At 42.8% G+C, this 27,264-nt stretch overlaps 1 protein-coding gene across 1 annotated transcript; it reads left to right on the top strand.

The window, feature by feature from the left end:
• The first annotated feature begins 650 nt into the window (after window positions 1-650).
• Window positions 651-27,246, top strand: LOC128701014 (uncharacterized). The gene is made up of 3 exons (XM_070079965.1): window positions 651-1,292; window positions 24,365-24,479; window positions 26,951-27,246. Exons 1-3 carry the CDS (start codon window positions 666-668, stop codon window positions 27,088-27,090), a joined length of 882 nt encoding a protein of 293 aa, XP_069936066.1. The 5' UTR covers window positions 651-665; the 3' UTR covers window positions 27,091-27,246.
• The last annotated feature ends 18 nt before the right edge of the window (window positions 27,247-27,264 follow it).

Consider the following 27,264-nt stretch of genomic DNA (forward strand, 5'->3'; position numbering starts at 1 on the left):
ATGCCCTCCCTGTTCTCCCATGCCCTCCCTGTTCTCCCATGCACTCCCTGTTCTCCCTTCCATGCCCTCCCTGTTCTCCCATGCCTTCCCTGCTCTCCCTCCCATGCCCTCCCTGCTGCCATAAACAAGGGAAGGAGGGGGGTTAAGGGGGGGAGGGAGATAATAGTGGTTATTGGTAGTTGCTGGTGGTGGGGGTTAAAGGGTAGTGGCAGGGGGGGAGGGGTTAAGTAGAGTCAGCCAGCAGCTGGTCCTCCTGGCTGGCTAGCTGGCTGGCCTGCCTGGCTGGCTGGCTTCCTGCCTGGCCTGCCTGGCTGGCTGGCTATCATGGCTGGCTGGCTGGCTGGCTGGCTGGCTGACTGACTGGCTGGCTGGTTGGCTTCCTGCCTGGCTAGCTGGCTGGCTGGCTGGCCTGCCTGGCTGGCTGGCTTCCTGCCTGGCCTGCCTGGCTGGCTGGCTATCATGGCTGGCTGGCTGGCTGGCTGGCTGGCTGGCTGACTGACTGGCTGGCTGGTTGGCTTCCTGCCTGGCCTGCCTGGCTGGCTGGCTACCATGGCTGGCTGGCTGGCTGGCTGGCTGACTGGCTGGCTGGCTGGCTACCATGGCTGGCTGGCTGGCTGGCTGGCTACCATGGCTGGCTGGCTGGCTGGCTGGCCTGGCTGGCTACCATGGCTGGCTGGCTGGCTGGCCTGGCTGGCTGGCTGGCTGGCTGGCTGGCTGGCTGGCCTGGCTGGCCTGGCTACCATGGCTGGCTGGCCTGGCTGGCTACCATGGCTGGCTGGCTGGCTGGCCTGGCTGGCTGGCTGGCTACCATGGCTGGCTGGCCTGGCTGGCCTGGCTGGCTGGCTGGCTGGCCTGGCTGGCTGGCCTGGCTGGCTGGCTGGCTACCATGGCTGGCTGGCCTGGCTGGCTGGCCTGCCTGGCTGGCTGGCCTGCCTGGCTGGCTGGCCTGGCTGGCTGGCCTGGCTGGCCTGCCTGGCTGGCTGGCCTGGCTGGCTGGCCTGGCTGGCTGGCTGGCTGGCTGGCCTGGCTGGCTACCATGGCTGGCTGGCTGGCTGGCCTGGCTGGCTGGCTGGCTGGCTGCCTGGCTGGCCTGGCTACCATGGCTGGCTGGCCTGGCTGGCTACCATGGCTGGCTGGCTGGCTGGCCTGGCTGGCTGGCTGGCTACCATGGCTGGCTGGCCTGGCTGGCCTGGCTGGCCTGGCTGGTTGGCTCAGTTCTCCCTCACACCTCCAACAGTCAAGACTCCCTCCATCAACTCCTCCACTCCACCTCCAACATGGCTCTAGAACAAGTATACCCGCACCTCCATGTATACTCCACCATGTATAACACACACACCATGTATACCTCACCATGTATACCTCACAACTTGTATATACCAGAATATTTATACAGATCAATACATGGCTGACTCACCAGCCTTTATGTATATATCCATGTATATTGTGTATACCCATGTATAGTGTATATATCTCCATGTATATTGTGTATACCCATGTATAGTGTATATATCTCCATGTATATTGTGTATACCCATGTATAGTGTATATATCTCCATGTATATTGTGTATACCCATGTATAGTGTATATATCTCCATGTATATTGTGTATACCCATGTATAGTGTGTATATCTCCATGTATATTGTGTATACCCATGTATAGTGTATATATCTCTATACGTACATAATGTATATACATCATGTATATTATGTATATCCATGTATATTATGTATATCCATGTATATTATCCATGTATATTATCCATGTATATTATGTATATCCATGTATATTATCCATGTATATTATGTATATCCATGTATATTATCCATGTATATTATGTATATCCATGTATATTATCCATGTATATTATGTATATCCATGTATATTATCCATGTATATTATGTATATCCATGTATATTATCCATGTATATTATCCATGTATATTATTCATGTATATTATCCATGTATATTATCCATGTATATTATCCATGTATATTATCCATGTATATTATGTATATCCATGTATATTATCCATGTATATTATATATATCCATGTATATTATCCATGTATATTATCCATGTATATTATATATCATGTATATTATCCATGTATATTATCCATGTATATTATATATATCCATGTATATTATCCATGTATATTATATATATCCATGTATATTATCCATGTATATTATCCATGTATATTATATATATCCATGTATATTATCCATGTATATTATCCATGTATATTATATATATCCATGTATATTATCCATGTATATTATCCATGTATATTATATATATCCATGCATATCCATGTATATTATGTATATCCATGTATATTATCCATGTATATTATCCATGTATATTATCCATGTATATTATGTATATCCATGTATATTATCCATGTATATTATGTATATCCATGTATATTATCCATGTATATTATGTATATCCATGTATATTATCCATGTATATTATGTATATCCATGTATATTATCCATGTATATTATCCATGTATATTATGTATACATTTGGTTGCAGTTAATTACCTTAATTAGGATAATTATCACTTCAGTAATTATGTTGATCCAGGTTATAGGACCCATACGGGTTTACAGCTTTATAATGGTAATTATTAACTTAGTTTAGGAGGTTAATTAACATTGTTAATTATGTTAATATTGAAAAAATATTGTATTTTTAACTTATTGGTTAATATGTAGCTCTTGGGCCGGGCAGCAGGTGTTAGGCGGCAGGTGTTAGCATAGGCCTAGTGTGGCAGGTGTTAGGCCTAGTGTGGCAGGTGTTAGGCCTAGTGTGGCAGGTGTTAGCATAGGCCGTGTGGCAGGTGTTAGCATAGGTCTATTGTGTCAGCCGGCAGATGTTATCAGCCGGTAGATGTGTCAGCCGGCAGATGTTAGCCGGTAGATGTTGTGTCAGCCGGTAGATGTTGTGTCAGCCGGCAGATGTTATCAGCCGGTAGATGTTGTCAGCCGGTAGATGTTGTCAGCCGGTAGATGTTGTCAGCCGGCAGATGTTATCAGCCGGTAGATGTTGTTAGCTGGTAGATGTTGTGTCAGCCGGCAGATGTTATCAGCCGGTAGAAGTTATCAGCCGGTAGATGTTGTGTCAGCCGGTAGATGTTGTGTCAGCCGGCAGATATCAGCCGGTAGATGTTGTCAGCCGGTAGATGTTGTGTCAGCCGGTAGATGTGTCAGCCGGCAGATGTTGTGTCAGCCGGCAGATGTTATCAAGTAAGCCGGTAGATGTTGTCAGCCGGTAGATGTTGTGTTAGCCGGTAGATGTTGTCAGCCGGTAGATGTTGTCAGCCGGCAGATGTTATCAGCCGGTAGATGTCAGCCGGTAGATGTGTCAGCCGGTAGATGTGTCAGCCGGCAGATGTTATGTCAGCCGGCAGATGTTGTGTCAGCCGGCAGATGTTGTGTCAGCCGGCAGATGTTGTGTCAGCCGGCAGATGTTGTGTCAGCCGGCAGATGTTGTGTCAGCCGGCAGATGTTGTCAGCCGATAGATGTTGTGTCAGCCGGTAGATGTTGTCAGCCGGCAGATGTTGTGTCAGCCGGCAGATGTTAGATCTAGTGTGACATGTTTGGATAGGTTTATTGTGCCAGCCAGCAGATGTTAGGATAGGCCTAGTGTGGCAGATGTTAGGTCGAGTGTGGTAGCCAGATGTAATAGGCTTAGTGCAACAGACATTAGGATAGGCTTAGTACAGCAGACATTAGGATAGGCCTAGTACAGCAGACATTAGGATAGGCCTAGTGCAGCAGACATTAGGATAGGCCTAGTACAGCAGACATTAGGATAGGCCTAGTGCAGCAGACATTAGGATAGGCCTAGTACAGCAGACATTAGGATAGGCCTAGTGCAGCAGACATTAGGATATGCCTAGTGCAGCAGACATTAGGATAGGCCTAGTACAACAGTTGACAATAAATGATTGTTGTAGACCTTGGTAAGATTTTGTTGTATTTTTAACATGGGAGTGTTAATCTCCCAGGATAACCCAGTAACAGTCCATCATAAGTAAGAAATACAGCAGCAGGCCTACTGGCCCATGCGAGGCAGGTCCAAGTCACCTCCCGGCTTAAACCACCTAGTCAGGTCAGGTCACATCTACTTAAGGAACACTGGCATCAGACCTATTACCACAAGCTAATCAGGTCCAACTCACACCCACCTACACCCACTCATGTATTTATCTAACCTATTTTTAAAACTACGCAACGTTTTAGCTTCTATAACTGTACTGGGGAGTTTGTTCCACTCATCCACAACTATATTACCAAACCAGTACTTTCCTATATCCTTCCTGAAGCTGAATTTTTAAAATTTAAAGCCTGGTCATGGACCTGAGGCCTGGTCATGGACCTGAGGCCCTGGAATGCCCTCAGGTAGACTGCTATGAGTCCTGTTTGGCCAGATATTTTCAGCACGCTATTTATATCCCCTTTAGTTATTCCTGTTTTCCATTTATACATCTCGATCATATCCCCCATAATTCTACGTCTTTCTAGAGAGAGCAGAGTCAGGGCCTCAGTCTATCCTCATAGTGCAGAGTCAGGGCCTCGGTCTATCCTCATAGTACAGAGTCAGGGCCTCAGTCTATCCTCATAGTACAGAGTCAGGGCCTCAGTCTATCCTCATAGTACAGAGTCAGGGCCTCAGTCTATCCTCATAGTACAGAGTCAGGGCCTCAGTCTATCCTCATAGTACAGAGTCAGGGCCTCAGTCTATCCTCACAGTACAGAGTCAGGGCCTCAGTCTATCCTCACAGTACAGAGTCAGGGCCTCAGTCTATCCTCATAGTGCAGAGTCAGGGCCTCAGTCTATCCTCATAGTGCAGAGTCAGGGCCTCAGTCTATCCTCATAGTGCAGAGTCAGGGCCTCAGTCTATCCTCATAGTGCAGAGTCAGGGCCTCAGTCTATCCTCATAGTGCAGAGTCAGGGCCTCAGTCTATCCTCATAGTGCAGAGTCAGGGCCTCAGTCTATCCTCATAGTGCAGAGTCAGGGCCTCAGTCTATCCTCATAGTGCAGAGTCAGGGCCTCAGTCTATCCTCATAGTGCAGAGTCAGGGCCTCAGTCTATCCTCATAGTGCAGAGTCAGGGCCTCAGTCTATCCTCATAGTGCAGAGTCAGGGCCTCAGTCTATCCTCATAGTGCAGAGTCAGGGCCTCAGTCTATCCTCATAGTGCAGAGTCAGGGCCTCAGTCTATCCTCATAGTGCAGAGTCAGGGCCTCAGTCTATCCTCATAGTGCAGAGTCAGGGCCTCAGTCTATCCTCATAGTGCAGAGTCAGGGCCTCAGTCTATCCTCATAGTGCAGAGTCAGGGCCTCAGTCTATCCTCATAGTGCAGAGTCAGGGCCTCAGTCTATCCTCATAGTGCAGAGTCAGGGCCTCAGTCTATCCTCATAGTGCAGAGTCAGGGCCTCAGTCTATCCTCATAGTGCAGAGTCAGGGCCTCAGTCTATCCTCATAGTGCAGAGTCAGGGCCTCAGTCTATCCTCATAGTGCAGAGTCAGGGCCTCAGTCTATCCTCATAGTGCAGAGTCAGGGCCTCAGTCTATCCTCATAGTGCAGAGTCAGGGCCTCAGTCTATCCTCATAGTGCAGAGTCAGGGCCTCAGTCTATCCTCATAGTGCAGAGTCAGGGCCTCAGTCTATCCTCATAGTGCAGAGTCAGGGCCTCAGTCTATCCTCATAGTGCAGAGTCAGGGCCTCAGTCTATCCTCATAGTGCAGAGTCAGGGCCTCAGTCTATCCTCATAGTGCAGAGTCAGGGCCTCAGTCTATCCTCATAGTGCAGAGTCAGGGCCTCAGTCTATCCTCATAGTGCAGAGTCAGGGCCTCAGTCTATCCTCATAGTGCAGAGTCAGGGCCTCAGTCTATCCTCATAGTGCAGAGTCAGGGCCTCAGTCTATCCTCATAGTGCAGAGTCAGGGCCTCAGTCTATCCTCATAGTGCAGAGTCAGGGCCTCAGTCTATCCTCATAGTGCAGAGTCAGGGCCTCAGTCTATCCTCATAGTGCAGAGTCAGGGCCTCAGTCTATCCTCATAGTGCAGAGTCAGGGCCTCAGTCTATCCTCATAGTGCAGAGTCAGGGCCTCAGTCTATCCTCATAGTGCAGAGTCAGGGCCTCAGTCTATCCTCATAGTGCAGAGTCAGGGCCTCAGTCTATCCTCATAGTGCAGAGTCAGGGCCTCAGTCTATCCTCATAGTACAGAGTCAGGGCCTCAGTCTATCCTCATAGTGAAGATTTCTGATACATTGGATCATCTTTGTCATTCTTAATGTTATTATTGCCAACACTTATGCACTGTTGTCTTGGTTTCAGATTACTGCTAACCAGAACTCCTAAATCCTTTTTGCAGTCCGTAATATTAAGATCTACATTATTTAGTTTATATGTGACATGGTTGTTTTCCTGTCCAACATTTAGAACTTTGCATTTGTCTATATTAAACTGCATCTGCCACTTCTCTGACCACTGCATCACACTATTCAAGTCATCCTGGACACACTAATGTCCTCATTAGACTGAATTGGCCGGCCTATTTTGGTGTCATTGGCAAATGTGCTTGTGCTACTATTTATTAATAATATCTTTATTAACTACAAGTACATGTACAGGGTATACAGGCTTAGCTGACATCAATGACATACTACTATGTAGAAAGACCCTTGTTATGCTGAGCATTTTGGGCAAATTAGGTCAGTTTTTGTCCCAGGATGCGACCTACACCAGTCCGCTAACACCCAGGTATCCATTTTACTGATGGGTGAACAGGGACAGCAGGTGTCTTATGGAAACATGTGCCTTAAGTTTTCCAGCTGTACCGGAGGAGATTCGAACCCCAGACCTCAGCGTATGAGCTGAGTGCGCTAGTGATCGATCTACGGGACACCTTATACTCATCTGTGTCATTTATGTAAATTGTGAACGAAGGGCCCAGCACTGACCCCTGTGGAACATTGTGACGTGCCCCCACCCTGATTTCTCCCCATTTATGCTAAAAAAATTTGCTGCCGATATTGTATTGTGGTGCATTAATTTTGTCCCCCAGGATGCGGCCCACACCCGCTGATTAACACCTAGGGGGCAAGCCACCCAGGTTAAGCCAAGAAAGTCAATGTGTCATTGGAGAGATTTATTTTATTTCCATTGGGGTCCTTGAATCTGAAGTGCCCCGGCATGGTAGTGGCTTCCTTTGTACTTGAATAAAAAATTGTAATTACACATTGTAACATTTGCAAAGAAATATCTTTAGTCTTTAAGTGCTAAACCTACAAGGGTGTTGGGCCATAAGGTCAAAACTTGCCTAGTGCAGTAGATATAATACACTGTCACGTGAAGGAGTCAGCAGACATGATAGGCCTAGTGTAGCAACTAACAGGCTGGGGACCCTGATGGAATAATCACTTTAATGGGATAGTGTCAGGCGAGTCAACATGAATAACGAAAAAATGTTACTGTTACAATCATTACACTATAAATTTGACTATAAAATTGATAGCTGGAAAGTTATGATAATCTTTTCCGAGCAAGTACAGAGATAGGTCGGGTAAGATGAGAGTTTGTTCGGATTTTTAACCCCAGAGTGTTAGCCACCCAGGATAACCCAAGAAAGGCAGTGCATCATTGAAGATTCTTATTTCCATTGGGGTCCTGAATTTTGTCCCCCAGGATGCAACCCACACCAGTCCACTAACATCCAGGTACCTACTTGCTAGGTGAACGGGACAAGAGGTGTAAGGAAACACCCAATGTTTCCACCCTGGCTGGGAATCGAACACAGACCCCTTCAGCGTATGAAGCAAGAGCGTTGCTGCCAGGCCACGGGTCCTGTTAAAGGTATATGTGGGAGGGGGGTTGAGAATAGTTGAGATGTGGTTCAAGAGATGGTGGGCACCAGTTTTTGGTAGAAGACATTATATTAACATCAAAAGAATGGAACACTGCAGTAGGAAAATTGTCCCATGCTAGGCAGATCCAGTTCACACCCACTTGGACACCCATCCAGCTTGTATTAATGATCCCCATGTGATTACATGGGAGTTTCTGCTAATTTATAACTATGAGCCTGGCCCATGGCCAGGCTCCGAGAGTAGTGAAACTCTTGAAACTTGGTGGCAAAAGTTCTGGCTTCACACGGTGAGGGTCTGGGTTTGATTCCCGGCGAAGTGGTGGAAACATTGGACGTGGTTTCCTTACACTGGTTGTGTATGTTCACCCATCAGTAAAACTGGTACCTGGGTGTTAGTGGACTCGTGTGGGTCGCATCCTGGGTGTTAGTGGACTGGTGTGGGTCGCATCCTGAGACAAAACTGACCTAATTTGCCTGAAATGCTCAGCATAACAAGCAGCTTTCTATATACATGTAGTAGTATGTCATTAATGTCAGCTATGGTCTGTAAACCTTGTATGCACATTTACTTGTAGTAAATAAAAATATTATTATTATTATTATTATTATTATTATTATTATTATTATTATTATTATTATTATTATTAGTAAAGGTATTTTAGCAAACCAGTACAGTAAACTCGCACTTTAACCCTTAAACGGTCCAAAAGTATATATACGTTCTCTCGCGTAGCGCCCCAAACGTATATATACGTTTCATTTGTCATTCATCCAACATTGGCACGATAGGTCTGAGTCGCCTAGACGTGAAAGAATGGGTGTGCGCACTCAGTGTGCGCCATATGAAAAAAAATGGGGACGCTAGGGTACCACGTGCTCTTATTTACTATTAAAAAAAACTTTTTTTTCTCTCAAAATATTCGGGGCGCTGCACAGGTGAGCGTTTATATACGTTTTGACCATTTAAGGGTTAAAGGTTAATATAGTAGATCTTGTTCCATATTATTTTGTTGTAATTAAGTACCTTGCTGTATCTTCATAATAAATTTATTTAGGTACAGGTACACAAGTGCGATTATCATACACAGTATAAATTAACTAGGATAACCAGTAAATTTTATTTCCACTAGGGTTGTCTTTTCAGTCACTATATAAGTGAACATCTTTGAATGACTTACTATGTAATTCTCTTATTTTTCTTTATTTTACTTGTGATTGTAGTTAACTGTTCAAGAATTTCTACTTAATAGTTGGTCTAGATCATAAGTAACATTTAAGCCTTTTGATCTGTTGCCCAAAATGCATTGCAGACGATGCACCATCCCCCCCCAATGAAAAGCAGGGGTGTCACTAGCATGTTAAGAGACCATGCAATAAGTGTCAGGGGCCCGAGACTGTTCAACTGCCTCCCAGCATACATAAGGGGGATTACCAACAGACCCCTGGCAGTCTTCAAGCTGGCACTGAACAAGCACCTAAAGTCAGTTCTTGATCAGCCGGGCTGTGGCTCGTACGTTGGTTTGCGTGCAGCCAGCAGCAACAGCCTGGTTGATCAGGCTCTGATCCACCAGGAGGCCTGGTCACAGACCGGGCCGCGGGGGCATTGACCCCTGGAACTCTCTCCAGGTAAACTCCAGGTATACTCCAGGTACTGTATACAGAAATGAACGTTATTACTACCTGGGCTGATTATGTTATCATCCCAGCAATAAGATAATGTTACTGTGATTATAACAACATTGTAACATACAGGACAACCTTGGTACTCAAACTATATTTTTCCCAATCCATTTTCTTTTTGGTTGGCTGTTATCACTGATCATCTTAGGCTTATTTATACAAATATAAAAAAGCTCCAAAAAATATAAAGAAATATGAACTAGTTTACAGCCAAGTTCCAGCAGGTCATATTTGTTTGGTCGAGTGCCAGGTTATATTTGTTTGGTCGAGTGCCAGGTCATATTTGTTTGGTCGAGTGCCAGGTCATATTTGTTTGGTCGAGTGCCAGGTCATATTTGTTTGGTCGAGTGCCAGGTCATATTTGTTTGGTCGAGTGCCAGGTCATATTTGTTTGGTCGAGTGCCAGGTCATATTTGTTTGGTCGAGTGCCAGGTCATATTTGTTTGGTCGAGTGCCAGGTCATATTTGTTTGGTCGAGTGCCAGGTCATATTTGTTTGGTCGAGTGCCAGGTCATATTTGTTTGGTCGAGTGCCAGGTCATATTTGTTTGGTCGAGTGCCAGGTCATATTTGTTTGGTCGAGTGCCAGGTCATATTTGTTTGGTCGAGTGCCAGGTCATATTTGTTTGGTCGAGTGCCAGGTCATATTTGTTTGGTCGAGTGCCAGGTCATATTTGTTTGGTCGAGTGCCAGGTCATATTTGTTTGGTCGAGTGCCAGGTCATATTTGTTTGGTCGAGTGCCAGGTCATATTTGTTTGGTCGAGTGCCAGGTCATATTTGTTTGGTCGAGTGCCAGGTCATATTTGTTTGGTCGAGTGCCAGGTCATATTTGTTTGGTCGAGTGCCAGGTCATATTTGTTTGGTCGAGTGCCAGGTCATATTTGTTTGGTCGAGTGCCAGGTCATATTTGTTTGGTCAAGTGCCAGGTCATATTTGTTTGGTCGAGTGCCGAGCAAACGGTAGACTACCGAGCGATTTTTTTTTACCTAATACAGCATTCAAATACCAAATTGTTCAAGTAGGGAGGTGTTCAAGTTCGGAGGTTCCACTGTAGTGATGTAGCAGATTTTGTTCGATTAAATCAATGGTTACTGTACTTCCTTATTTCTAATCTAAATTTGGCCAACTTTAATTCATTGCTGCATTTCCGTTCTTGGTTGGGTATTTTTAGCATGTTAGTGTATTTTATGCAGCTGCAGGGCCACTGATCCCTGAAAACCTCTCCAGGTATACTCCAGGTGTTCCTGATTTGTATTTGTACACTTTGCAGATTATAAATTAATTCTTGTTAGAAAGGTTTCTTGTACATAGACTTGACTTTGTCACCTTCTCTGTATATTTTCCATCGTATTATATCCCTTCTGTAATATGGAGACCAGAACTGAGCAGCATAATCTAAGAGGCCTTGCCAAAGATAAAGTACATGGTGGGTTGGTATTGTAAAGAACTTGCCAAGTATGGGCTAACAGGCCTACTGTAATTTTCCTTCTTTCGTATGTTCTTAGTATATTGTCCAGAGGGTTAATAACCCAGGAAAGCCAAGCCATGCAGCTTTGTCTGCCAAGGGTGATATACGTCCTTCCCCAGGATGCCACCTACAATTGTTAACTCCCAAGCACTCTATGTTCATTGTGTACAGTTTTAATACAGCCTCTCCTTACTTAGCAACGTTCTCATTTACCGATGACTCGGACTTACGATGGGCTCTCTGACCAGTATGCATACCTAAATAATGTATATTAGAGCTGATTTCTTCTGTTTATTACAATATACAGTACACTACTGTATAAACATTAAAAAATATTCCAGAAATGTTATAAATGGTGCAAAGGTGATATTAAAACAATATCAAAGATGGCCGACACAAACCCACTACCATTATAGTATGTTCCTCACTTAGTGACAAATTTGTTTACTGATGTGGTCTTATGACTGGAACTCCATCGTTAACTAAGGAGAGGCTGTATGGCCATAATTTAACATTTCCTATGGTTGCAGCACTTGCTGCTTCCTCCTCTAATATATTTCCATTGTTTCACTGCTACTTGTAAAAGGGAATTTCTCAGTATTGCATGAAGTACGACCTAGAAGTTTGATTTTCCTTCCCCATTGTCTAATATGGGAGAATATGGAATTCTATACCCTCTAAGGCTGTTGTCTTCCTGTATTAATAGCTGTAGTGATCATTGCCCCCATGACCCATTACCTGGAGTTTACCTGGAGAGAGTTCCGGGGGTCAATGCCCCCGCGGCCCGGTCTGTGACCAGGCCTCCTGGTGGATCAGAGCCTCATCAACCAGGCTGTTGCTGCTGGCTGCACGCAAACCAACGTACGAGCCACAGCCCGGCTGATCAGGAACTGACTTTAGGTGCTTGTCCAGTGCCAGCTTGAAGACTGCCAGGGGTCTGTTGGTAATCCCCCTTATGTGTGCTGGGAGGCAGTTGAACAGTCTCGGGGCCCCTGACACTTATTGTATGGTCTCTTAACGTGCTAGTGACACCCCTGCTTTTCATTGGGGGGATGGTGCATCGTCTGCCAAGTCTTTTGCTTTCGTAGTGAGTGATTTTCGTGTGCAAGTTCGGTACTAGTCCCTCTAGGATTTTCCAGGTGTATATAATCATGTATCTCTCCCTCCTGCGTTCCAGGGAATACAGGTTTAGGAACCTCAAGCGCTCCCAGTAATTGAGGTGTTTTATCTCCGTTATGCGCGCCGTGAAAGTTCTCTGTACATTTTCTAGGTCGGCAATTTCACCTGCCTTGAAAGGTGCTGTTAGTGTGCAGCAATATTCCAGCCTAGATAGAACAAGTGACCTGAAGAGTGTCATCATGGGCTTGGCCTCCCTAGTGGGCATAATTACCTGCTCGTCTAAATTTGCCAACTCTTGCAAATACAGTGGACCCCCGGTTAACGATTTTAATCCGTGCAAGAGGGCTCATCGTTATGCGAAATAATCGTTATGCGAATTAATTTTCCCCATAAGAAATAATGGAAATAAAATTAATCCGTGCAAGACGCCCAAAAGTATGAAAAAAAATTTTTTTTACCACATGAAATGTTAATTTTAATACACACAAACTGAAAAAGGCATGCACAATTACATGACACTTACTTTTATTGAAGATCTGGTGATGATTGATGGGATGGGAGGAGGGGAGAGCATTATCTTCTTACTGTTTAGAAGGGGAATCCCCTTCCATTAGGACTTGAGGTAGCAAGTCCTTTTCTGGGGTTACTTCCCTTCTTCTTTTAATGCCACTAGGACCAGCTTCAGAGTCACTGGACCTCTGTCGCACAACAAATCTGTCCATAGAGCTCTGTACCTCCCGTTTCTTCAAGACTTTCCTAAAATGGGCCATAACATTGTCATTGAAATAGTCACAAGCACGGCTTGCAACAGCTGTGTCAGGGTGATTTTCATCTATAAAGGTTTGCAGTTCAAACCACTCTGCACACATTTCCTTAATCTTTGAAGTAGGCACAATGGATTCCACAACTGGCATAGGCTTCTCAGGGTTAGCCCCAAACCCTTCAAAATCTTTCTTAATTTCCATACTAATTCTCACCCTTTTTACCACAGGGTTGGCACTAGAAGCTTTCTTGGGGCCCATGGTCACTTATTTTCCAGAAACACCACCGAAAACACTGTAATAATACGAAATATTCCGAGTGTATGCTTGGATGTTACCGCGGAGGCTGGCTGGTAAACAATGGGACGGCCGGCACATGTGAGGGCACATTGGACGCGTCTCGGACGAAAATCGGTATGCGGGTTTTTAATCGGTATGCGGGGCAAAAATTTTGCGATAAAAGTAATCGTTATGCGGAAAAATCGCTATGCGATGCCATCGTTATGCGGGGGTCCACTGTAATGGATATGGCTTATAGACAATACTTTGAATAGTTTTTCATGCTTTGTAATTAATTTATGTATGGTAATAAAAGTGAATTCTTCATGATGGTAGCAACTTGATAAGGATAGTGTAAGTTTGATAAAGCATTGAACAATGAAACAGTTGTATATTTTCAAGTGAAGATTATATATAACGTGATGGCACCTCCTAGGAGGGGAAAACTGCATGAAGATGTAAGGTTGATTCTATTTATAGCATCGTTCTGTGCTAGTATACGTATTTGTATTAAACACAGTGGACCCCTGGTTCCCGATGTTACCGGTATCTGATAAATTCGGTTGCCGATGCATTTGATCGAAAAATATTTGCCTTGCTTCCCGATACAAAACCCGGTATGCGATACGATTCGTACGAGACTTGTTCACTTGTGGCCTGAACTTCCCCGTGTGTACCAGTGTTTACAAGCCAGCCAGTGTGCGCGCATCTAAGGATACATTCGGTACATTCCATATTATCACTGTTTTTGGTGCTTGTTTCTGAAAAATAAGTCACCATGGGCCCCAAGAAAACTCCTAGTGCCAACCCTTCGAGACCAAGGGTGCTAATGACTGTTGAAATGAAGAAAGAGATAATTGCAAAGTACGAAAGTGGAGTGCGTGTGTCGGAACTGGTCAGCTTGTATAGTAAACCCCAATCAACCATCTCTACTATAGTGAGCAGGAAAACGGCAATCAAGGAAGCTGTTCTTGCAAAAGGTGCAACTGTGATTATGAAAGAGCGACCACAAGTGTTAGAAAATGTTGAGAGACTGTTATTGGTGTGGATAAATGAAAAACGGATAGCAGGAGGTAGCATCTCTCAAGCAATCATTTGTGAAAAGGGTGATAAAAATCACCCTCACACAGCTATTGCAAGCCGTGCTGGTGACTATTACACTGACACTGTTGTGAAACACTTTAGGAAAGTCATAAAGGAACGAGAGATACAGGCCTCTATGGACAGATATGTTGTGCGACAGAAGTCCAGTGACTCTCAAGCTGGTCCTAGTGGCATTAAAAGAAGGGAAGTAACCCCGGAAAAGGACTTGATACCTCAAGTCCTAATGGAAGGGGATTCCCCTTCTAAACATTAACAACTTCCACACTCTCCCCTCTTCCCATCCCATCAATCATCACCAGATCTTCAATAAAGGTAAGTGTCATGTAACTGTGCATGTAATCTTCAGTTTGTGTGTATTAAAATTAATATTTCATGTGGTAAAAAATTTTTTTTTTTTATACTTTTGGGTGTCTTGCACAGATTAATTTGATTTCCATTATTTCTTATGGAGAAAATTGATTCGCTTTCCGATAATTTTGGTTTACGATGAGCTCTCAGGAACGGATTAATATCGTGAACTGGGGGTCCACTGTATTCAGTTAAAATAGCAAGGTATTCCCCTTCTGCTACGCTCTCAGCTTTTTATCACGAGACATTGTTAACCCATACTGGTGTGCAGTATTGTAACATTGATAGTTTACTCTTAAAGCAATTAATTCTGTGGTTTACAGCTAGCGTCTATATACAGTGGACCCTCGACCAGCGATGGCATCAATTAACGATAAATCTGACTAGCGATACATTTTATCGCAAAAATTTTGCCTCGATTAGCGCTAAAAAACTCGACCAACACTATTCCTTCCGTCTGAGACGCGTCCACTTCTGGCCAGTGTTTACAAGCCAGCCAGCCACCGCGGTCGCTTCCAAGCATACAATCGGAACATTTCATATTATCACAGCCTTTTTAGTGATTGCACCTGCAAAATAAGTCACCATGGGCCCCAAGAAAGCTTCTAGTGCCAACCCTACAGCAAAAAGGGTAAGAATTACTATGGATAAGAAGAAAGAGATCATTGCTAAGTATGAAAGTGGAGTGCATGTCTCCGAGCTGGCCAGGCTGTACACAAAACCCCAATCAACCATCGTTACTATTGTGGCCAAAAAAACGGCAATCAAAGAAGCTGTTCTTGCCAAAGGTGCAACTGTGTTTTCGAAACTGAGATCGCAAGTGATAGAAGATGTTGAGAGACTGTTATTGGTATGGATAAACGAAAAACAGATAGCAGGAGATAGCATCTCTCAAGCGATCATATGTGAAAAGGCTAGGAAGTTGCATGATGATTTAATTAGAAAAATGCCAGCAACTAGTGGTGATGTGAGTGAATTTAAGGCCAGCAAAGGTTGGTTTGAGAGATTTAAGAATCGTAGTGGCATACATAGTGTGATAAGGCATGGTGAGGCTGCCAGTTTGGACCAAAAAGCAGCTGAAAAATATATGCAGGAATTCAAGGAGTACATAGACAGTGAAGGACTGAAACCTGAACAAGTGTTTAATGGTGACACTGACAATGTTGTGAAACATATTAGGAATGTCATAAAGGAACGGGAGGTACAGGCCTCTATGGGCAGATATGTTGTGCGACAGAGGTCCAGTGAATCTCAAGCTGGTCCTAGTGGCATTAAAAGAAGGGAAGTAACCCCGAAAAAGGACTTGCCACCTCAAGTCCTAATGGAAGGGGATTCCCCTTCTAAACACTAAAACCATCCAGTCTCTCCTCCTCCCATCCCATCAATCATCACCAGATCTTCAATAAAGGTAAGTGTCATGTAACTGTGCATGTCTTCTTCAGTTTGTGTGTATTAAAATTAATATTTCATGTGTTAAATTTTTTTTTTTCAATACTTTTGGGTGTCTTGCACGGATTAATTTGATTTCCATTATTTCTTATGGGGAAAATTAACTTGACTAACGATGAGCTCTCAGGAACGGATTAATAGCGTTAGTCGAGGGTCCACTGTATATACACATAGTACAGTGTGTATGTATATATACAGTACAGTGTGTATGTATATATACAGTACAGTGTGTATGTATATATACAGTACAGTGTGTATGTATATATACAGTACAGTGCGTATGTATATACACAGCACAGTAGTGTATGTATATACACAGTAGTGTATGTATATACACAGTAGTGTATGTATATACACAGTAGTGTATGTATATACACAGTACAGTATGTATATACACAGTACAGTGTATATACACACAGTACAGTGTGTATGTATATACACACAGTACAGTGTGTATGTATATACACAGTACAGTATGTATACACACAGCACAGTGTGTATATACACAGTACAGTGTGTATGTATACACACAGCACAGTGTGTATATACACAGTACAGTGTGTATGTATACACACAGCACAGTGTGTATATACACAGTACAGTGTGTATGTATACACACAGTACAGTGTGTCTTGTATATACACACAGTACAGTGTGTCTTGTATATACACAGTACAGTGTGTATGTATACACACAGTACAGTGTCTTGTATATACACAGTACAGTATGTATACACACAGCACAGTGTGTATATACACAGTACAGTGTGTATGTATACACACAGTACAGTGTGTCTTGTATATACACACAGTATAATGTGATCATTACCTCAAGTTCTTGTAAACTCACTTCTGCTGAGTTATCTTGGTATTCCATTATATAAAATAGCTACTTGAGTGTTTCCCACACATTGACTTGGTAATAGATGTCACTGTCTGTCCAACAAGACATCTATATGTAAAAAAAAGCTTGCATACTTGCAGTTGGTGATGGTTGATATTCTCAAGTTTACAACGTGGCGTGTTCGATGATCTTTGTATTGGGAATATTTGTAATAAGTGGTTGTTGCTATCTTGTTATGACTTGCTGTTAGTCTCCCAGCGACTATAAAAGAATATTACAGTACAGTGCAGTGGAACCTCTGTATGCGACCTTAATTTGTTCTAGAAGGCTGTTCGAGTGGCGCTTCGTTCGAGTATCGAACAAGTTCTTCCCAACCAATTTTCTGTTTGGTTGGCTGTTATCACTAATCATGGTAGGTATGTGGGTTTAGATTGTCGTGTAAAGTGTTCGGTAAAAGGGGGGGGTACCAAACGGGCTTGCCAAACGAAAGATGTTAGTGGGAGGAGGTTTGGCGTGCATGTGTGTGATAGGTGCAAGTGAGAAGGATTGTGTGTAATTGGGATGTGCATGGGAGTTCTGAGTTCATGCGTACTTTGTGTCAATTAATATTTGTCAATTAATGCCTTCTGAAGAAGGCCCTTTGTAGTAGCGTATAATAGTAGAAGTCTGAGAACGCTGCATGGTACAGCAAAAAAGATAGGATTTGACTCCCATTGTAAACTAATTCAGGTATGATATCATGGTACTTAGGGTTCTGTTAATAATATTATGGAAAGTCAAACACATCTTGTGATCCTGACTTATGCAACAATGTGAGGATGTCCGGAGGGGTGGGTATAGCAGGGAGGGGGGTGGGTATAGCAGGGAGGGGGGTGGGTATAGCAGGGAGGGGGGTGGGTATAGCAGGGAGGGGGGTGGGTATAGCAGGGAGGGGGAGGGGAGGGAGTAACATGATTGAGATCATGTTGAGAGAGATAAAATTAATTAATATGCAAGGTGAGGGCTTGGTTGGATACATGTCGGGTTTATAATTGTATGACTGGGTATGCATTTGTATTCTTGTGGTATAACATACTTATGTTTTAGGTATATTACCTGGGGAATGTATGATATATCCGTTGTGTCGTTGGCATAGTGTGTAGGAGGGGAAATAATCCATTATTAGGTAAGAGTTTGTAATCTGTTTAGGGAAGTGGGAAAGGCCGGTATAAGTCACTATACGGCATTATGTTCTTTAATGGTTTTAAACAGATGCACGCATCAAGTATGTACTTATTAAATTGCTCTAGTTATGTTTATGACCTGATGTAGTGTCAGGCCAAGTTACTGGTTAGTACCACATACACTGTACCTTTTTCTTTGTGCGCCTAGCCATATAGGTACATGTTCAGTAAGTGCTGTTCAAAGGCAAAGTTCATAAGATGGTCAGGGATGTGTATATTAATGTATTGTATTATTGGTGTAGGTGATTCTTCTATAACCTATGTTCAGTTATATGTATCCCTAGTGTGTATCTGTTAGCTTTTGTCTGTCACATGTACAGTGGACCCCCGCATAACGCTAATAATCCGTTCCTGAGAGCTCAATGTTATGCGAAATTATCGTTATGCTAATTAATTTTCCCCATTAGAAATACGTAATGGAAATCAAATTAATCCGTGCAGGACACCCAAAAGTATGAAAAAAAACATTTTTACCACATGAAATATTAATTTTAATACACACAAACTTAAGAAAACATGCACAGTTACATGACACTTACCTTTATTGAAGATGTGGTGATGATTGATGGGATGGGAGGAGGAGAGACTGGATGGTTTTAGTGTTTAGAAGGGGAATCCCCTTCCATTAAGACTTGAGGTGTCAAGTCCTTTTCTGGGGTTGCTTCCCTTCTTCTTTTAATGCCACTAGGACCAGCTTCAGAGTCACTGGACTTCTGTCACACAACATATCTGCCCATAGTGGCCTGTACCTCTCGTTCCTTTATGACTTTCCTAAAGTGTTTCACAACATTGTCAGTGTAATAGTCACCAGCACGGCTTGCAATAGCTGTCTGAGGGTGATTTTCATCCATGAAGGTTTGCACTTTAAGCCACTTTGCACAGATTTCCTTAATCTTTGAAGTAGGCAACTTCTTCAATTTCTCTCCCTTCCTCCGAAGCAGTTTCCTCAGGTCTGGCCTCTTGCTGTTGAAGATGATCTAGCAGTTCATCAGTGGTTAGTTATTCATTGTCCTCCTCCACTAACTCTTCCACATCCTCCCCACTAACCTCCAACCCCAAGGACTTCCCCAATGCCACAATGGATTCCTCAACTGGCATAGGATTCCCAGGGTTAGCCTCAAACCCTTCAAAATCCCTTTTGTCTACACATTCTGGCCACAGTTTCTTCCAAGCAGAGTTCAAGGTCCTCTTAGTCACTTCCTCCCAAGCCTTACCTATAATGTTTACACAATTGAGGATGGTAAAGTGATCTCTCCAAAACTCTCTTAGTCAGTTGAGTTTCTGAGGTCACTGCAAAGCACCTTTCAAACAGAGCTTTTGTGTACAGTTTCTTGAAGTTGGAAATAACCTGCTGGTCCATGGGCTGCAGGAGAGGAGTGGTATTAGGAGGCAAAAACTTGACCTTAATGAAGCTCATGTTCGCAGAAAGTCGCTCTGCCAAGTGTGTAGGATGACCAGGGGCATTGTCTAATACCAGGAGGCACTTAAGGTCTAATTTCTTTTCAGTTAGGTAATTTTTCACATTGGGGGCAAATGCATGGTGTAACCAGTCATAGAAAAAGTCCCTATTGACCCATGCCTTATTGTTTGCCCTCCACAGCACACACAAATTAGCCTTGAGGATATTCTTTTGCCTGAATGCTCTGGGAGTTTCAGAGTGATACACTAATAACGGCTTCACTTTGCAATCACCACTAGCATTGGCACACATGAGAAGAGTAAGCCTGTCTTTCATAGGCTTATGTCCTGGGAGTGCCTTTTCCTCCTCAGTAATGTAGGTCCTGCTTGGCATTTTCTTCCAATACAGGCCTGTTTCGTCACAATTAAACACTTGTTCAGGTTTCAGTCCTTCACTGTCTATGTACTCCTTGAATTCATGCACATATTTTTCAGCTGCTTTTTGGTCCGAACTGGCAGCCTCGCCATGCCTTATCACACTATGTATGCCACTATGCCTCTTAAATCTCTCAAACCAACCTTTGTTGGCCTTAAATTCACTCGCATCACAACTAGTTGCAGGCATTTTTCTAATTAAATTCTCGTGCAACTTCCTAGCCTTTTCACTTATGATCGCTTGAGAGATGCTATCGCCTGCTATCTGTTTTTCGTTTATCCACACCAATAACAGTCTCTCAGCATCTTCTATCACTTGCGATCTCTGTTTCGATAGCACAGTTAAACCTTTGTCAAGAACAGCTTCCTTGATTGCCGTTCTCTTAGACACAATAGTAGCGATGGTTGATTGGGGTTTACTATACAACCTGGCCAGCTCGGAGACATGCACTCCACTTTCATACTTAGCAATGATCTCTTTCTTCATCTCCATAGTAATTCTCACCCTTATTCCTGTAGTGTTGGTACTAGAAGCTTTATTGGGGCCCATGGTCACTTATTTTTCAGGTGAAATCACTATAAAAAGGCTGTAATAATACAAAATGTTCAGATTGTATGCTTGAATGTTACCGCGGAGGCTGGCTTGTAAACAATGCCACTGGCAGAACAAGTGAGGCTGGCTCAGGCCGCATGGATGCGTCTCGGACGAATCGCATTGAGCGAATTTTTTAGCGCTATGCGAGGCAAAATTTTAGCGATAAAATGCATCGCTATGCGGATTTAACGCTGTGCGGTGCCAACGTTATGCGGGGGTCCACTGTATTGGGTTATAGGTAAACTGTGTATGCCGGTATGGTGCAACATTGTATGTTTTATGATTTAATTGTATTTCACCCTTGGTTACAGGGTCCATTGTTGTAATGTAGTGTATTTTAAATAAAATATAAAAAAAAATCATGGTAGGCCCCATGGTGACTTATTTGTACAAATAATACAAAAGAAAAGTCACCAAAAAATGCGAAGAAACATGAAATAGTTTACAGCGAAGTTCTGGGAGGTCGTATTTGTTTGGTCCAGTGCTGACCTTTGTTCCAGTAGGAAGCTGGTCGTATACCGAGGTTCCACTGTGTATATACAAGTACAGTGGACCCTCGACCAGCGATATTAATCCGTTCCTGAGAGCTCATCGTTAGTCAGAATTATCGTTAGTCAAGTTAATTTTCCCCACAAGAAATAATGGAAATCAAATTAATCCGTGCAAGACACCCAAAAGTATTGAAAAAAAAAAAATTTTTTACCATATGAAATATTAATTTTAATACACACAAACTTAAGAAAACATGCACAGTTACATGACACTTACCTTTATTGAAGATCTGGTGATGATTGATGGGATGGGAGGAGGGGAGAGTGTGGATGGTGTTAGTGTTTAGAAGGGGAATCCCCTTCCATTAGCACTTGAGGCAGCAAGTCTTTTTCTGGGGTTACTTCCCTTCTTCTTTTAATGCCACTAGGACCAGCTTCAGAGTCACTAGACTTCTGTCACACAACATATCTGTCCATAGAGGCCTGTACCTCTCGTTCCTTTATGACTTTCCTAAAGTGTTTCACAACAGTGTCAGTGTAATAGTCACCAGCACAGCTTGCAATAGCTGTGTCAGGGTGATTTTCATCAAAAAATGTTTGCACTTTAAGCCACTTTGCACACATTTCCTTAATCTTAGAAGTAGGCAACTTCTTCAATTTCTCTCTCCCCTCCTCCGAAGCAGTTTCCTCAGGTCTGGCCTCTTGCTGTTGAAGATGATCTAGCAGCTCATCAGTGGTTAGTTCTTCATTGTCCTCCACCACCAACTCTTCCACATCATCCCCACTAACCTCCAACCCCAAGGACTTCCCCAATGCCACAATGGATTCCTCAACTGGCATAGGATTCTCAGGGTTAGCCTCAAACTCTTCAAAATCCCTTTTGTCTACACATTCTGGCCACAGTTTTTTCCAAGCAGAGTTCAATGTCCTCTTAGTTACTTCCTCCCAAGCCTTACCTATAATGTTTACACAATTGAGGATGCTAAAATGATCTTTCCAAAACTCTCTTAGTCAGTCGAGTTTCTGAGGTCACTACAAAGCACCTTTCAAACAGAGCTTTTGTGTACAGTTTCTTGAAGTTGGAAATAACCTGCTGGTCCATGGGCTGCAGGAGAGGAGTGGTATTAGGAGGCAAAAACTTCACCTTAATGAAGCTCATGTCCCTAGAAAGTCACTCAGCCAAGTCTGAAGGATGACCAGGGGCATTGTCTAATACCAGGAGGCACTTAAGGTCTAATTTCTTTTCAATTAGGTAATTTTTCACATTGGTGGCAAATGCATGATGTAACCAGTCATAGAAAAAGTCCCTAGTGATCCATGCCCTACTGTTTGCCCTCCACAGCACACACAAATTAGCCTTGAGGACATTGTTTTTCCTGAACACTCTGGGAGTTTCAGAGTGATACACCAATAAAGGCTTCACTTTGCAATCACCACTAGCATTGGCAGACATGAGAAGAGTAAGCCTGTCTTTCATAGGCTTATGTCCTGGGAGTGCCTTTTCCTCCTGAGTAATGTACGTCCTGCTTGGCATTTTCTTCCAAAACAGGCCTGTTTCGTCACAATTAAACACTTGTTCAGGTTTCAGTCCTTCACTCTCTATGTACTCCTTGAAGTCCTGCACATATTTTTCAGCCGATTTGTGGTCCGAACTGGCAGCCTCACCATGCCTTATCACACTATGAATGCCACTACGCTTCTTAAATCTCTCAAACCAACCTTTGCTGGCCTTAAATTCACTCGCATCACTAGTTGCTGGCATTTTTCTAATTAATCGTCATGCAACTTCCTAGCCTTTTCACATATGATCGCTTGAGAGATGCTGTCTCCTGCTATCTGTTTCTCGTTTATCCACACCAATAAAAGTCTCTCAACATCTTCTATCACTTGCGATCTCAGTTTCGAAAACATAGTTGCACCTTTGGCAAGAACAGCTTCCTTGATTGCCGTTTTCTTGCCCACAATAGTAGCGATGGTTGATTGGGGTTTATTATACAACCTGACCAGCTCAGAGATACGCACTCCACTTTCATATTTATCAATGATCTCTTTCTTCATCTCCATAGTAATTCTCACCCTTTTTGCTGTAGGGTTGGCACTAGAAGCTTTCTTGGGGCCCATGGTGACTTATTTTGCAGGTGCAATCACTAAAAAGGCTGTGATAATATGAAATGTTCCAGTTGTATGTTTGGAAGCGACCACGGTGGCTGGCTGGCTTGTAAACACTGGCACCAAAGGGACAAGTGAGGCGCGCTCAGGCCAAAGTGGACGTGTATGGTACAGAACGAATAGCGCTGGTCGGGTTTTTAAGCGCTAGTCGAGGCAAAATTTTTGCGTTAAAATGTATCGCTAGTCAGATTTATCGTTAATCGATGCCATCGTTGGTCGAGGGTCCACTGTATTTTGTTCATCAGGGGTAGTGGAAAAGAATTCTTCCCTTGTAAGCCGTGCATGTTGTAGGTGGTGATTAAAACGCCAGGAGCAAGGGGCTAGTAACCCCTTCTCTTTAAATTACCAGATTTTAAAAGAAAAACTTGAGTATTTCTCTATACATATTACGTACAAGCTTGTGCAATATATGTACAGTGCACTATATAATTTCTTACCAAATGTAGTAATATGTATACATAGTACTGTATGTATATACATATACAGTACTGTGTATATATGTATTTGTACACCTGATTTACAGTACAGCTTCTCCTCACTTAGTGATGTACGTACTCGTTTACCGATGCCTCAGACTTACATTGGGCTCACTGACCAGTATTTATACCTAAATAATGTATATTAGGGCTGGTTTCCTCAATTCTGTTTATTACAATATACAGTACACTGCTGTATGAACATTTAAAAATACAGTGGATCCCCGGTTAACGATATTTTTTCACTCCAGAAGTATGTTCAGGTGCCAGTACTGACCAAATTTGTTCCCATAAGGAATATTGTGTAGTAGATTAGTCCATTTCAGACCCCCAAACATACACGTGCAAACGCACTTACATAAATACACTTACATAATTGGTCACATTCGGAGGTGATCGTTATGCGGGGTCCACTGTATATTAAAAATGTTATAAATGGCGCAGAGGTGACATTAAAACAACATCAAAGATGGTTGACACAAATCAACTACCATTATAGTATGCTCCTCTTTTAGCAATAAATTCGACAGGGTCTTGGGTCCCTATCTCCGTCATTAAATAAGGAGAGGCTGTATTTGAAAGTAACATTGTTGTAGTTTTTAAGTGACTTTGTATCAAGGTTCTTAATTGTCTTTCAGGATTTCAATGAAGCTGCTGAGAAGGTGAAGAAGCTGAAAACTAAACCAAATGACGAAGAGTTGAAGGAACTTTATGGCTTGTACAAGCAAGTTACTGTTGGTGATATTAACACAGGTATGTTGTACACCTTGAGTACACTTGGTACTCTCTTCAGGTGGCTTGTACGTGTACAAGCAAGTTACTGTTGGTGATATTAATACAGGTATGTTGTACACCTTGAGTACACTTGGTACTCTCCAGGAATGTAATGAGGCTTAACTGTGCTGGAGAATAAAGAAGTACATGTATTTGATTCTAAGGAAAGTTAATACAGTTCATTTAGGTACCAGACGAGCCAGGCCGTGGCCAGGCACCAGACGAGCCTGGCCTGTGGTCAGGCTCGTCTGGTGGTTTTAATACTCTCGGAAAAACTGAAAACTCATCAGAGGTACAGGTACATGTAAGTGCAGTTATCATATGTAATTTAGCATCTGTAAATTACCTAGCATAACCCAAAAAGTCAGTGACTCTTTCCATAAGGTGTGAGTAAATTCTTTGGATCAAGAGCACTGGCATCCAGGATCCTCCCTATAAAAGGGCCTTACTGTACTAGTTTAGTACAGCTATTTTGATGAATTATCAAATGCTCAGTTTTTCAAGGTTTTCCCTTCAAGGATGAGGGAGAGGGGTTACATATGTCTTGATGTTGCTCAGATGGTGTTGATCCAGGAAAGTGGAGGTATCTTCCCTTACAAGTTCCTGTAAATCTGATTACCCTCCATTACATAAGATATTACAAGACCCCGGAGGAAATAAGTCACTTTTGCCAGACTTGGTTACCCTGATGGGTAAATCACACATTATTATGTATGATATTGTACTTGTGTATCTGTACCTAAATAAATTCCTTATTCTCTTGAGAGAATGAGGCTTAAATATAATGCCAGATCACCCAGGCTGTGGTAGATACATGGGCCAGTGGGTCATCAGCAGCAACAGCCAGGTTGATCGGGCAAGTACCAGACTCAGGACTAGACTGTGAGAGTAAGAAAGCTCTTGAAACTCCTCAGAGATACAATATATCAAAGATAAAGATACAAGCGGAAGACAGACATAAAAGTAAATAGGTCATTAAGGTCAGTTAAGCAAGAAAACTCGAATGGATTCAAACAGGATAAATTTCGAGTTAGAAAGATATAGGAAGGTAGTGACTAGGTATTTATTGAGTGGAATAAACGGCTTTGTAGAGTTATTGAAGTTAAAACCTTTTATAAGTTTTAAAAACAGGTTTGATAGATAAGAGAAGGGTTTGACTTAACAAGTGTGGGTCAGTGGGCCTACTGCAGTGCTCATGTTTTTGTTCCCCAGTCTCTAATCCTTGTGGGTTTAGCACTTAGATATAAACACCCCTCTTCCAACCAAACCTGATGCCTCCCATTCTGCCACTGTACAGTATAACTCATACAGATTTAGTGCTTCCTGGTGCCTGTTGTAATATTACTTTATTCACATTTCTTGAAGCTAGCTGCCACCTGTTTCCAAGGCGCTGTATGACCCCCTCCCCATGGATCTAATATTTCCCGCGACTCCCAATATTTCCCCGTCTACAGTGTTACGTATATGATGCATGATTTTATGATGATTCCTCATCAGCGAGTATTATCACTTTTTAAAATTGTTGTTTAATAATTACATTCTTCAGATTAACCAATGATACAACATTGTAGATAAGAAAAACGATTTCATAGTTCTAAATAAAATTTTTCATCACTCAGATGGAACAAAAGTGAATTTGGAGTTTGAGGTTCAGATTGTTACCAAGCAGCGTGACTGACAGCGTTGTGTGACCCGTGTGTGTTATACTTAGTTTTGATTATAATACTGAGCATGGCTGAGGTGGTTATGTAAGCTGTCAGACCACTCTGCAATAACATGATTGTGCAACAATCAGGGTAACTTTGCCTCAGATGAGTGAAAAACAATCAAAACTGACTTTAGTAAAACTTGCAACAAATGTTTGTGCCAGCAGTGTAACTTTGAAACATATCAAAGTTCCCCATGAAGACTGGGTGACCCCAAAAGAAAAATATTGTCATTTATTTTGTATCTTTGACACCTTGATAGACTGGCTTGGCAGTCTTTTATCAGTCCCATTTTTGCTGTGACAGTTGACATTGTTTTTTTCCATTAAACAAGACTTCCTTCATTTGACCCGACAGTGATCCAGGACTGACCAAAATGGTCATAAGTTTCCTTCCAAATGAGTTATTTGTGACTCATGAAATCGTAATGACACGATTGCAAACAAACCATACCATGGGTGGGGTTAGAACCCGCGATCAGAGTCATAAAACTCCAGACCAACGTGTTAGCCACTGGGCCAGCTAGCCACATTAAGATTCATCCAACTAGGTGTACTGGTGTACAAATATACCTAGTTGGATGAATCTTATTGTAGCTGGCTGACCCGGTGGCTAATGCGTCGGTCTGGAGTTTCGTGACTGATCACGGGTTCGAACCTCACCCGTGGTACGGTGAGTTATTTGTGAATTGTTCCAGCCATGGTGTTGGCATTTATTCTTAACTCTTATTTTTAAACTCGACAGAGAGGCCAGGTATGCTGGACTTCACAGGGAAGGCCAAGTGGGATGCCTGGAACTCCAGAAAAGGAATGAGTAAGGATGCAGCAATGGAAGCTTACATTGCCAAGGTGGAAGAACTTGTTGGAAAATATGGTTTGGAATAATCAATTCTCATCCACCTGTGATCAAATTTTACAAGTTTCATTGTTTAATGAAGCTTCATCTAAATTAGAAAAGTTTCAAGTATTGCACCTGTTTTAGCTAACTATATTGGTTGGAAGTCTGCACTTTTGTGATACTAAATAAATGTATTAAATTTATTTGTTTTCAAGTGTCCC

This window comes from Cherax quadricarinatus, unplaced genomic scaffold (assembly GCF_038502225.1).
Source record: "Cherax quadricarinatus isolate ZL_2023a unplaced genomic scaffold, ASM3850222v1 Contig58, whole genome shotgun sequence".
Taxonomy (NCBI): domain Eukaryota; kingdom Metazoa; phylum Arthropoda; class Malacostraca; order Decapoda; family Parastacidae; genus Cherax; species Cherax quadricarinatus.

Coding starts and splice junctions, on each gene's coding strand:
- LOC128701014 (XM_070079965.1), top strand. CDS start 666: ATGGCTGGCTGGCTGGCTGGCCTGGCTGGCTGGCTGGCTGGCTGGCTG. Junction 1,293..24,364: donor CCAACATGGCTCTAGAACAA/GTATACCCGCAC, acceptor ATTGTCTTTCAG/GATTTCAATGAAGCTGCTGA. Junction 24,480..26,950: donor TGTTGGTGATATTAACACAG/GTATGTTGTACA, acceptor TAAACTCGACAG/AGAGGCCAGGTATGCTGGAC.